This window comes from Neofelis nebulosa, chromosome 2, assembly GCF_028018385.1.
Source record: "Neofelis nebulosa isolate mNeoNeb1 chromosome 2, mNeoNeb1.pri, whole genome shotgun sequence".
NCBI lineage: Eukaryota > Metazoa > Chordata > Mammalia > Carnivora > Felidae > Neofelis > Neofelis nebulosa.
The window spans coordinates 213758078-213770782 of record NC_080783.1 but is presented as its reverse complement, the minus strand read 5'-3'; the positions used below and the strand labels follow the sequence as shown (position 1 = coordinate 213770782).

The 12705-nt window shown below is 51.5% G+C and overlaps 1 protein-coding gene across 2 annotated transcripts in view; it reads left to right on the top strand.

Moving 5' to 3' along the window:
- CLCN6 (chloride voltage-gated channel 6) overlaps window positions 1-12705 on the top strand; it is a 32933-nt gene that overhangs the window by 11274 nt on the left and 8954 nt on the right. For both annotated transcript variants that reach the window (XR_009258409.1, XM_058719055.1), the window contains exons 6-18: window positions 1720-1826; window positions 2407-2533; window positions 3298-3365; window positions 4755-4813; window positions 5541-5673; window positions 6258-6371; window positions 6685-6851; window positions 7392-7518; window positions 10159-10285; window positions 10573-10726; window positions 10824-10983; window positions 11101-11207; window positions 12355-12541. Coding sequence is in view for 1 of the 2 variants with exons in the window: in XM_058719055.1 (XP_058575038.1) it covers window positions 1720-1826; window positions 2407-2533; window positions 3298-3365; window positions 4755-4813; window positions 5541-5673; window positions 6258-6371; window positions 6685-6851; window positions 7392-7518; window positions 10159-10285; window positions 10573-10726; window positions 10824-10983; window positions 11101-11207; window positions 12355-12541 (1637 nt within the window). In the remaining variant the exon portion in view is untranslated. The remainder of the gene's footprint in view (window positions 1-1719; window positions 1827-2406; window positions 2534-3297; window positions 3366-4754; window positions 4814-5540; window positions 5674-6257; window positions 6372-6684; window positions 6852-7391; window positions 7519-10158; window positions 10286-10572; window positions 10727-10823; window positions 10984-11100; window positions 11208-12354; window positions 12542-12705) is intronic.

Below are 12705 nucleotides of genomic sequence, written 5' to 3'. Positions count from 1 at the left end.
TTCTCAGAAGAGGAAAATTGAATGGTCAGTAAATAAACCTGGGGAAAGGGTTCCCCTCACCACTAACCAGGGAAATGCCAGCCAAATAGACAGCAACTCCTGAATCCCGCTTTTTCCTGCAGACCTTGGACCTGGGACATGTACGTACCCGTTCATAACAGCTTTGTGATTGCAGAAAGGTGAAACCACACCAGGTGGGAGAATGGAAACATTGTACCACTACAATGGTACCATCGTACAGTGGTTCGTATGGTGTGATTTTACGCAGAATTTACAATGAATGGACCAGCGCCGTATATATCAACATGACTAATTCTCAAAAACTTGATGTTGAAGAAGAGAAAAGAGGAAATTGTAGAATGTGTATGAAGTGCAATCCCATTATTTTAGTTTTAGAAACATATACTACGATACGGCTACGTATAAAAACACAGAAAGACACAATAATTTCAGGTTAGTGGTTTCTCTGAGGGGAGAGAGGGAGGGAAACAAAGGATTTTTTTTTTAATGGTATCTAATATTTTAATTAAAAAAATAACCTGGAGCAAATTCAGGATTTGTTAAAGTAAGGATGGAGGGGGGTGGGAAGGGTGTTTGTTACTTTTTATAAAGTGAAGTGTTGATGTGAAATGTTGGGGTCCGGGAGTGAATGGTCAAGAAAGATTCCTGCGACGTTTTCGGTGCAAAAAAAGGTGGTCTTATTAAAGCACAGGGACAGGAGCCATGGGCAGAAAGAGCTGCCCCAGGATTGTGAGGAGTGAGTGATTATATACTTTTAAGTTGGGAGGGGGTCAAGGATAGTGTTAAGTCTTTTTTTTTTTTTTTTTTTTTTTTTTTTTTTTTGCGTTAAGTCTTTAAGGAATTTGGAAGCAAGGTTTCCAGGGCCTTGAGAGGCTAGCTGCTGTTAAGATAAGGTTATTTACCATTGTCCAGTAAAATCTTTGTCGTGGAACCCTTCAGATGTGTTATCAGTGGGCCGTATGTTTGAAGGATGATTGCTAACATAAACCTTGGGTTGGGAGTTCAGATAAAAGAAGTTTCCAAAGGGATTTTCGTATGTTAAAGAAGACTGAGGATCCCGGAGGTCGAGCAAATGTCACACTAAAGTTGCCCTTTGCCGGGAGCATTAAGGGTCAGACATTTGAGCTCCTGGAGGGCAATCACTGTACCACCTCAAGTATTTGTCGATGGGCTGCAAGTTGTAAGGTTATTTGAGTTTTTCTACATTCCTTTTGCCTTTGTTCTCCCCATCACTATTTCATAATTTAAAAATGGCCCCTCAAAAAAAAAAATAAATAAAAATAAAAAAGGGGCGCCTGGGTGGCGCAGTCGGTTAAGCGTCCGACTTCAGCCAGGTCACGATCTCGCGGTCCGTGAGTTCGAGCCCCGCGTCGGGCTCTGGGCTGATGGCTCGGAGCCTGGAGCCTGTTTCCGATTCTGTGTCTCCCTCTCTCTCTCTGCCCCTCCCCCGTTCATGCTCTGTCTCTCTCTGTCCCAAAAATAAATAAAAAACGTTGAAAAAAAAAAAAAAAAAAAATGGCCCCTCATGTAGAAGACATCTCAGGCAGTTTCCTTTTTTTTAAGTTCACGTATGGAGAACAGGAAGATGCACAGGGAACAGCCACTACGTCTTAGAGGAAGGGACACCGCACCATTTCAGGTGATGGTGGGAACGCCCTTGACTGGCGGAGCATGTTTTCCTTAACCCTGGTTCTGTAGCTGTGGAGGAATGCAGCCAGAAAGGGTGCCTTGCCCTGTCCCTCCTCGAGCTCTTGGGTTTCAACTTGACCTTTGTCTTCCTGGCAAGCCTTCTCGTCCTGATTGAGGTGAGGTGGTGTGGGTGTTGCCTTTTTGCTAACGAAGTTTCGGATTCTTTCGTGTCCACTGCTGGAAATGCCGGGAAGCTGAATCAGACTTAGAAATGTAAGTTCCGGCAGAAAGTGGCCCCTCCTACACTTAAGAGTTGTTTCTGAAAGTAAAGGTTTCAGCCTCTGGTGAGATTACAGAGGAAAAGTCCAGATTAGGAGGGTGGTTCTCAACCGTGGCAGCACATTAGAGTCACCTGGGGGACTTTAAAAAATGACTTTAAACTAACTTTAAAAATGGCAGATACCCGGCTCAAATGAATGAGATCGGAGTCTCTGGAAGGCGAATGTCTGCATTGGCAGATGCAAGTTTCCCAGGTGATGCTGACTCACCAGAACCTGATAGGAATGCAGCTGTTTCGGTTTCCCCTCAGACCTGCTGAGTCAGAAACTCAGGGTGGGGCCCACCGGGTGATGCTGATGCGAATGAAGGGCAGCCCCACCCCCCCACCCCCCCCACACCTTGGTAGTGAGGCTGTTGCCAGTAAGCCATAGGACCAATGGATTTTGAGTTTACGGGTGTCCTACTCTCCCCCCTCAGCCAGTGGCAGCAGGTTCTGGAATACCCGAAATCAAATGCTACCTGAACGGTGTGAAGGTGCCCGGAATTGTCCGTCTCCGAACCCTGCTCTGCAAAGTCTTTGGAGTGCTGTTCAGTGTGGCTGGAGGTAAGGAAGCTCTTTCTGACTTTTATCCTTCCAAGTATTCAGGGGGTGAAGATAACAAGAAGCATCATGTACGTAAATTAAGTCGATCTGGATTTGAAGGGCCTGCCCTCTGACCCCTGCACTGTTTCTTGGTAAGTCATTGTTTTAAATGTAGACACGTTAGGAAGTTACCAGAGATATGTGACAAACACATTTAGTTTTGGAGTAGTGTGACCATCTAGTTGGTCCATGGAGTTGGCTTTTAGCAAAGTCAGCAAGTTTTTTGTGTAAACAACCAGACAGTAAATATTTTAGGCTTTATGGGCCAAGAGACAAAAGGGGAGATGTTATGTATGTACTTAAACCTCTATAACCATTTGAAATAGATCCATGTAAGGATGTAAAAACCAGGGGCACCTGGCTGGCTCAGTCGGTGGAGTGCATAACTCTTGACCTCGGAGTTGTGAGTTCGAGCCCCATGTTGGGTGTAGAGATTGCTTAAAAATAAAATCTTTAAGGAAAAAAAAAAGAATGTAAAAACCATTTTTAGCTCCCAGGCTGTAGAAACAGACATTGAATCTATCTTGGCCTACAGACTATAGTTTTCTGACACCTCAATTTAAAGAGTATTTTCTCTTATTTGATGGGAATTTGACTCTCTTACAAAGTCATATACTCATCTCTGTTGCACGGCTGTCAAGAGAAAAGTCTACATAACAAAGGTCTCCTAACCAAGTGGGGTGTCTGTGCTGACTGATGGTCTCCCCTTTTCCACCTGTTCCCAGGGCTCTTTGTGGGGAAGGAAGGCCCCATGATCCACAGTGGAGCAGTGGTGGGAGCTGGCCTGCCTCAGGTGAGAGTTGATGGGCTGGGACGATACATCCCTCCCAGCGGGCCCCTGGGCAGGGGCACATCCATGGTTAAGTTGATAACCAATTCGTCGGGAGCACCTAACGTGGCTTTGGAATCAGATGTCAGTTTGGGTCGAGGTGGAAACCGTCCTGTCATCCAGGAGAGTGGGTAACTGGTACCTCGAGGTTTTAACAAGGCCCTGCTGAGTGCCCGGAGCAGCCATGGGACATTCTGTTCGAATGAAAGTCACCTGGTGCACCCATAGCCATCGCCGAGCACCTGCACGTCCAGGGGCTTGATGGGTCATCTACATGCTGCCAAACCTGAAGAGGCTGGAGGCATTGACCGAGGCGGTCTCAGGCCCAGGTCTGTGCCGACCCCCTTTGGGGTAGCACAGGAAAGGTAGCAGCCGCTGTCTGCTGAGTGCCCTCTGGGCCAGACTCTCCATATACCGACTTCTTTCTTCTTTCAAGCCGCCTCAAGGGTTTGGTTGGCCTCAGCCATCCCCATTCGCATTTGAGGGAACTGAGCAGCTGGCTCGGGACGCCAGAGCTCCCGCTTCTCACGCTTTTTCTGGATTCCCCAGCTGCGAATTGGAGAAGTCTGTGTTTCCTTGTAGACAGCCCTCGTGCTCTGAGGGAAGAGTCGCTGTGGCTGTGGGTTGTCCGAGCCCATCTTCTGGTCTCTCTCTTGCTACTGCATCGTCTCCTTCACATCAAGTGCTCATCCTGGCCTCCCAGGAGTGAGCGGAGACGGGGGGAGGAGGCCAGGCGAGGGCTGGGGGGCAGCAGCCTGAGAATTTGCTGGACACGTTGGAGGATGGCTCTCCCGGCCCCTTTCTTACTGACCTCCCCTGAGCAGAGCCTATTTTGTCTTCTGCTGCAGCTTTCACGTCCTCCTTTTGCTCAGCAGTTTCCCCTTTTGCTTTGCTTTCTTTCTTTTTTTTTTTAAGATTTATTTATCTTGAGAGAGAGAACATGAGAACACGTGCACGCACATGTGTGTGCGCACGTGAGTGGGAGAGGGGCAGGGAGAGAATCCCGTGCTGTCAGCGCGGAGCACATCGTAGAGCTCAGTCCCATAACCCTGAGCCGAAATTGAAATCAGTAGTCGGACGCTTAACTGAGCCACCCAGGCACCCCTCTTCTCTTCCTTCCTGACTGGTTGTGCACTAAATGCCATTTCCAAAGATCCTAGAAATATGGGCGCAGGAAAAGAAGTTCTTTCCAAAAATGATGCCTTCCCTCCCCGCCGCCCCCCCCCCCCCCATGTTGTTCTTCTGGACTTCTCCTTCTTGTAACACATCTGGCTGGGTGTGCTCAAGCAAAGGGACTTTCCAGGGCCTCGGTCCCTGTGGGCCCCCCTCTGACTTTGTTTTCCCTTCCTCTAGTTTCAGAGCATCTCCTTACGGAAGATCCAGTTTAACTTTCCCTATTTCCGAAGTGACAGGTATGAAAACCCAACCATCAGAGAAGGGGGGGGCTTTGAATGTTTCTGCGAATACGCAACTAGGGCCATGCTGGCATCGTGGCTTCTATTTTATCATGACCTAAGGCCTAGAACCATCTCAGGCGATGAAGAAGACAGCCCAGTATCAAATACATGACCAAGAAAGTCCATAGGCATATTGTCGAGAACGTGTTTTATGTTCCAAAATGTCGTACTTGGTCAGCTGCCTCTGTGGGTTGCAAGGTGCTCTTCCTGGTACTTTTTCGCCCCATGGGATTTGTGTGTGTTACTGACCTGCACGCCTTGCTGGGCCCTTGCAATCAGGGGCCCAGGTTCAGAGCTGTCCATCTTCTCGTATCAGGAGTCCCGCCGGTCACTGTTACCGCTCCTCTGCATGTAAACAGCACTTTGACATTTTTCACTGATGCTGAGGCTTGCTGGAAGAAAGATCTGGTGAGAACCTGGCTCAGCAGTGACCGACAAAAGTCTGCACTCAGTCCGTGTTCAGAGCAGACTGACGTCAGGGAGCCCCTCCGACTCAGGAGTGTGTTTGGCTCTTAGGTAAACCGTATTTGCTGCTGAGTCGGCCTCACCAGACACCTGCCCTTCATGAGCCCTGACTGCACGTCACAAGACGTTGGTGGACCAGGAAGTAAAAACTGCCTTCTGCGGCCTGAGGACTCTTTTTTTTTTTGGGTAAACCACCTGTCTGTCTTCTCTCCCCCAGAGACAAGCGGGACTTTGTATCAGCGGGGGCCGCTGCTGGAGTTGCTGCAGCTTTCGGGGCTCCCATCGGGGGGACCCTGTTCAGTCTGGAGGAGGGCTCATCCTTCTGGAACCAGGGGCTCACGTGGAAAGTGGTAAGGAGGACTTTGAGTGAAAACCTTTTCCTAAACCTAAAACCGCTCCCGCCCCCGAATTAAACTAGACATCTCTTTCTTGGTGTGTTTACCTGTCATTTGGTTGAGACCAGGACGGGTGACTGTATCAGAAAGTCCTTTGCTCTAGCTCCGTAACCTCCAAACTTTGGACTTTTCTGTACTTTTCCCATTAATGCCCCCATCCTCAAATCAAACTGCCCTTGTCCTCTGTTGATGAGCCGTCTGGCGTGACAATGGGAGACCGGCTGAGGTCAGAGGCAGGCAGTGGCAGAGCTTGGACTTGAACCCTACTAGCGTCCTACCTCAGACTACTGTGTTCCTCCTCTTGTATTTGCTGTTCCTTTTAGGGCACAATATCCAGTCCATAATAGGCGCTAAATAAACAGACTCTCCCAATAGGCTGTTGAATGCATACTTCTTACGGCCTGATTTCACACTTTCTCACGCTTGAGGTGTGCCCACGGCGGGTTTCTATGCAGGGCAGTAGGTTTCCTGAGGCCGCGTCCAGCAGAAAGTAGGACTTGTCACTACTGAATGTTCTCGTGCGTCCCCTTTTCTCCTAGCTCTTTTGTTCCATGTCCGCTACCTTCACCCTCAACTTCTTGCGTTCTGGGATTCAGTTTGGGAGTTGGGGTTCCTTCCAGCTCCCTGGATTGCTGAACTTTGGCGAGTTTAAGGTAGGTTTTATCCTTTCTTCCATAGTTGTTGGTTTTTGTTTTTGTGTTTGTTTTTACTTGACCTATGAAAATCGCTCTTAAGTACCAGAGAGAAGTGGTCAGAAGGGCAGGTATGGCTTCCGGTGGGGCATCTCTGCCCCGTTAGTCTCGTGTGTGTGCTCAGTGCTTGGCGTGGGTGGGCTTCCAGCACCGCATTGGCTCTTGTAGAAAGAAAGCAGCCTCGCCTCTTACTTCTTTCTTCTCTGCTTCTATCCCTCCCTGTTCTCACGGGCACTATGGTTTTTCTCTCTCCCTCCCTTGCCCCTTCTCTCAGTGCTCTGACTCTGATAAAAAATGTCATCTCTGGACAGCTATGGATTTGGGTTTCTTCGTCGTGATGGGGGTCATTGGGGGCCTCCTGGGAGCCACATTCAACTGTCTGAACAAGAGGCTTGCAAAGTACCGTATGCGAAACGTGCACCCGAAACCTAAGCTCGTCAGGTACCTGTGCAGTCGCCTCCCCAGCCTGCCGTGGCTCCCTGAGCTTCCTGTGGACCGGGCCACCTCTCCCTAGGAGGGCGAGCGTGTGAACTGACCCTCCTTCCCGTGCCACCTTTGATTTCGTGTCTCAGACGGAAAACACAGACGGGGTCGTAGATCTCCTCTATTTGTCAGACAGGCCAAAAGGCTGAGTCTGAGCCTAACTTACATCAGGGTTGCTGGTTGAGTCCCCACCACTAAGACACGTGACAGAGTCAGAAGGCTCTCACCCCGGGACCTAAAATGGAGGGCCATTTTGTTCCTCTGAGAGAGATGATGTGGATGTAGCAGCCCGTGTTACTGGCTACCCACTGTTTACATACGCCTTGCTGGGATGCAGTGAGTCGCTGACAAATTCTGCACAGATGCTGACTGACTAGAGGCTGCCGGGCATGCTCTTTGGGGAAGTGAAGGTTGGGGGTAGACAGGGTTGTGGCTTTTTAGTTCCCAGGACTGGGGTGTCTTTTTATCTTGTAATAACAGCTGTGCTTTGCTTCCTAGAGTCTTAGAGAGCCTCTTGGTGTCCTTGGTAACCACTGTGGTGGTGTTCATGGCCTCGATGGTGTTAGGAGAATGCCGACAGATGTCTTCTTCGAGTCAAATCGGTAATGACTCATTCCAGCTCCAGGTAACCCGTGTGCACCTGCTACCTTTGTCCTCTACCCACAAAAAAAAAAAAAAAAAAAAGAAGAATCCAGAAATGTATGACCTGCCTCTGCTTAGGGCTAGTAGCTACGTTGGGTTCATTGCTCTGCGCCTGTGTCAGATTGCTAAGAGATAGAGGAATCTGTAGTGGCCTTTGTACTGAAGCAAGAATGTGCACGCTCTGTCCTTTTCACTTTGGTGAAGAGTCATGGACATCCTAGAGGGGAAGTCTTCTCTCTCTCCAGCCCCCCGGCCCCCCTTTCTGTTGATCCATATTAACTGGAGACCAGCTCAGGAAGCTGATCATCCCTTCTTCATCAAGCCCCAGTTTCCTCTTCTAACTCTTCACCCCTGAAACGTGCCCACCAGCCTCACCGTGAATGTGAGAATCACCCCTAAGATGGGGAGAAAGGAATGTCTGTTTTGGGGTGATCAGTGATCTGGCTCTCCTGGCATCTTCTGGTTCTTACTGGGTTTAGGTCATTTACTGGCATGTGTTCTTTTTCCGTCTCCCTTTCTCTCTCTTTTTAGGAGTATTTAGTATTTTCTAGAACCTTTCCCTGAAAGAGCAGGGTCATTGAGGGAAGCATTAGAGCTTTGTCCCGCAAGTTTTTGGTCCAACCTGTTGGGTTTAGAGAGCCGCATCTGGTCAGCCAGATGCAAGGTTCTGGCCTCTAGGTTAGGGGCTCAGGAGTGTTCACTAAGTCCTCTGTCCTCTTGTTGCCCCTCAAGGCCTCGGTAGGGACGTTGTCTTGGATGACTGTCCTTTTGGTGTCCCCAGGAGCATCCATGAATAGCACGTGTTAGATCAGGTGTCAGCAAACTATGGCCCACGGGCCAGAGCTGGCCTTTGGCAACTGCTTGTTTTTGTGTAGCCCCCGAGCCAAGAACAGTGTTTACATTTTTAAAGGCCGTTAAGGAAAAGAAGAATGTGCAACAGAGGCTGTCTATGGCCCGCAAAGCCTAAAAGATTTATTATGTGGCTCATTATAGAAAAAGTTTGCCAGCCACTATCACTAGTCTAGTCCTGAGGCGATCTCATCACCAGCCCAGCATTTTCCAAATGTGTTTTGTGGAATGTGGACATATGTGATTCGGGAACAAACAGAAAAGAATTCTGCAGTCTGACAGGTTAACCAGAATTAAACAGGTTGCTCTAATACGGGACTTCCTGGGGCCTTTAAGATTCCAGGAAGTGTGACAGACGTTTGGAATGTTTATTGGGTGCCAGGGATTCCACTAAGCACTTCACGTGCATGACTCCATTGAATCCTTACCACTGCCGTGTTGGCACCCCATTTGACAGGTGGGAAGACGGACAAAGTGAGGTCTTGACCGTGATCTCTCAGTAGCGTATAACACGAGGTCGGCATTATTCCCATTGCATAGGTGAGGCAGCTGAAGCTTTCACAGAATGAAATGCCTCTCCCACGGGGCTGGCGAGGGGCTGGGTCAGAGGCCAGTCCTTCTGCATGTGGAGCCTGTGCTCTGCCTTCAGCAGGTTCCCTGATCTCCAACAAGTGCTGTGCTGCATCTCGGTGCACTCGACCGCAGGACTCTTTCCTGGGAGCCCTCGGGACTGGGGTTCCTCTAGACATAGTCTGGGAAACACTACGCCTGTTGGTCATTCCGCGGTCACACACACATTTCTCCCTTGGCAGCTCCTCCCTGCCAGGTTCCTCCAGTAGGGGGCACCGACCTGCTTCCTGCGGCCCTCATCCAGCTGTATCGCCCAGGCAGGCTCACCTGGCAGGACTTTGCAAACCCATCACCTCACAGGAGGGCATCTCTAGAATGTCCTCAACAGAACTGAATCCAGGCAAGATCCATTCCTTGTGATGAACTTTGTAGTAACAGTGTACCCGTACACGCAGTGTTAAGTACCCCACCTGTACCGTTGTGCACCAGAAGCTAAAACACAGGGACTGTCCTACCCCAAATGCCCTTGTCCCCCGATGAGTCAGGCCGCTACCAGGATGTCCTCTTCCCACACAAAATGGCGGAGAGAACGAGAGGTCTGAATCGTGGAGAAATCACCTCTTTTCCCGGTTGGGGTTTTGTTCAGCCAGACGGGCCTGGGAGGGAGAGACGGCCAGGAGCAGAGCATCTCCTCCAGGCCCAGGCCTCGTGTGGAACTGGCTTTTCTCCTGCAGAAAATGCAGTGGGGAGGCTTTTTCCATTTGGACCCGAAGTCGGGGCATTGGGTCAGGCAGGAACCTGGCCTGTCCTCCACCATCACCTGCCACCTCCCAGCAACTCATCTGTCACCCACCTCCTCTTCCCACAGCCCACGGGGCTCTGGGGTCAGGCTGCTGGCAGTGTCACCTACCAAATTAGCACCAGGAGAGGAAGCAGAGGCAGATCCATGGCGAATGTCATTGTAGTAACTCGGGAGCCCTCCTCCCGATTCTTTCGTCCTCAAAACATAAGGAATACAGCGTTACGGTTGGCTGCTCGTGGCTAGAGATCTGTTTTTGCCACAGGTTTAATTTCTGGGTAAAACTTGCGAGCCAGACTTTCTCAACCTGAGCAGAGACATCCCACTTGAAGACGCTGAGCGCCCTGGTCCGGTGTATTGACCCTTTAGTGACCTTGTGCCTACTTTTTGATTCCTGTGTCCCAGGTCACATCAGAAGATGTCAATTCAAGTATCAAGACCTTTTTTTGTCCCAACGAGACCTACAATGACATGGCCACACTCTTCTTCAACCCCCAGGAGTTTGCCATCCTTCAGCTTTTCCACCAGGACGGTGAGAATCCGTGAGCCTGCCGTTCTCGGGCGATCGCTCTTTTCTGCAGGGAACAAATTACCATTTCTCTGCCCCTTCCGTTGGCCCACGGACACAGCCACGCTGGCCCTCAGATCTTAGCAATGGGACTTTTCCTTTGTAATACCACCCCAGACCAGGCCAGAGTTTCTGCCTCCAGTGTCGGAGGTGGACCAGCGGGGTGCGGAAGGATCTGGAAGGAGCCAGGGCAGCCCGGTGGGCCTTGGTGGCATCCGGTGGTGGGACTCAGGGTGGCCCTTGCCTTGCAGGCACTTTCAGCCCTGTCACCCTGGCCTTGTTCTTCACCCTCTATTTCCTGCTCGCGTGTTGGACCTATGGCACTTCTGTTCCCAGCGGCCTGTTTGTGCCTTCCCTGCTGTGTGGAGCCGCTTTTGGGCGTTTAGTTGCCAATGTCCTCAAAAGGTACCGTGTGTGCGCGTGAGCACGCCCGTGCGTACATGCTCGCGGGTGTGGAAACCTTGAGATCCTCAGCCAGGGTCTCGGTTTCCTTCGTCCCCAGCTACATCGGCTTGGGCCATATCTATTCGGGGACCTTCGCCCTGATTGGTGCCGCAGCCTTCCTGGGTGGGGTCGTGCGCATGACCATCAGCCTCACGGTCATCCTGATCGAGTCTACCAACGAGATCACTTATGGGCTCCCCATTATGATCACTCTGATGGTGAGTGCTCCCCTTCCCGGCCTCTCTCAGGTGCGCGGCCAAGATTCCCCACACCACCACCCCCCCCCCCCCGCCCCCCACAGCAGCTTCTTTTCAAGTCTTTGTTTCCTGTTTCAGGTGGCCAAATGGACGGGAGACTTTTTCAACAAGGGCATTTATGACATCCACGTGGGCTTGCGAGGTGTACCACTTTTGGAGTGGGAGACAGAGGTGGAAATGGACAAGTGAGGCCACGCCTTGTCTTCGTGTGCTAGTTTCAGAATTTATAAACTCTGGGGCCCAAGGGATGTTTGTATCAGGGTGGGAGGTGGTAATTAAGGTTCTGCGGCCGGACTGCAGGAAGCATGTGGGTGTGGCGGGGACCCGGGGGTGGAGGACAGAGGGGCCTGGTGGGGGCAGAGGTGGGCAGGCTGCTTCCTGGTGGTCTTTGGCTCCTGTGGCATTCCGGTTAAACGCGAAGGGGGGGCGGGGTCTCTCGATGAGGCCTGTGTCGTGACGACGTTTAAGGGTCTGCCGAGCCCTGTTGAGTGGGAACCAGCCTGCGTCCCACGTGCCTAATGAGTGTCATGCTATCAGCAGTGCTTATTCTGGGCATAATCACCAAATTCTCCATCCGCCCACAAATGGTTTGGGCCGCCTGTGTCTGGGTATCCCACCCAGCCCTGAGAGTCCCACAGAGGGATCAGCAGACTTTCTGCAAAGGGGCACATAGCATTTTCAGCCTTGCAGGCCACGTGGTCTCTGGTAACGTATTCAGCTCGGCCACTGCAGTGCAGACGCGGGCACAGATGACACGTACGTGAGCGGGAGAGGCCAGATTTGATCTGTAACCTACAGTTGCCACCCCGGTGTGAAAGGACACCCCGCGCTTTTTTTTCTTTTAATTCCAGTTCAGTGGTAACACAAGCAGCGTGCCATGGAGGGCTGAGGAGGGAATGGCCGATCACCCGGCCAAGTGGTTGGGGTCTGTGGGGAGGGGACATTTTGTGTGGAGCTGAGGGGTGAGGAAAGGCCCACCGGTTTGGCAGAGCAGGGAAGGGCGTTCCAGGCACAGGGAAGGGCATTTGCAAAGGATAGAAATCCAGAGGAGCTGCCAGAGAGAGAGGGAGACACAGAACCCGAAACAGGCTCCAGGCTCTGAGCGGTCAGCACAGAGCCCGACGCGGGGCTCAAACTCACGGCCCGTGAGATCGTGACCTGAGCCGAAGTCGGACGCTTAACCGACCGAGCCACCCAGGCGCCCCAAGAGGAGCTGCCAGAGATGGTTCGGAAGAGGGACCCCCACGGTCCAGGAGTGCAGGAGCGCCGGGACTCGCTCCCGAGTGCTGTGGGCTCTCTGCTGAGGCCGGACGGCTTTCCTCCCTCCTCTAGACTGAGAGCCAGTGACATCATGGAGCCCAACCTGACCTACGTCTACCCGCACACCCGCATCCAGTCTCTGGTTAGCATCCTGCGCACCACGGTCCACCACGCCTTCCCGGTGGTCACGGAGAACCGGGGCAACGAGAAGGAGTTCATGAAGGGCAACCAGCTCATCAGTAACAACATCAAATTCAAGGTACAGCAGCCCGAGGGGAGCGGTGGGCGACAACCAGGCAGTTTCTTGACACACACCCTCATCTCGTGCCTGCCAGCCCGTAGATGGGGTGCCCTGGTTGGCTCTCGGCAGGGAGAATCAGCCAATCAGCCTCTTCATTACGTGCGGCGAGCAAGTGAGTATAG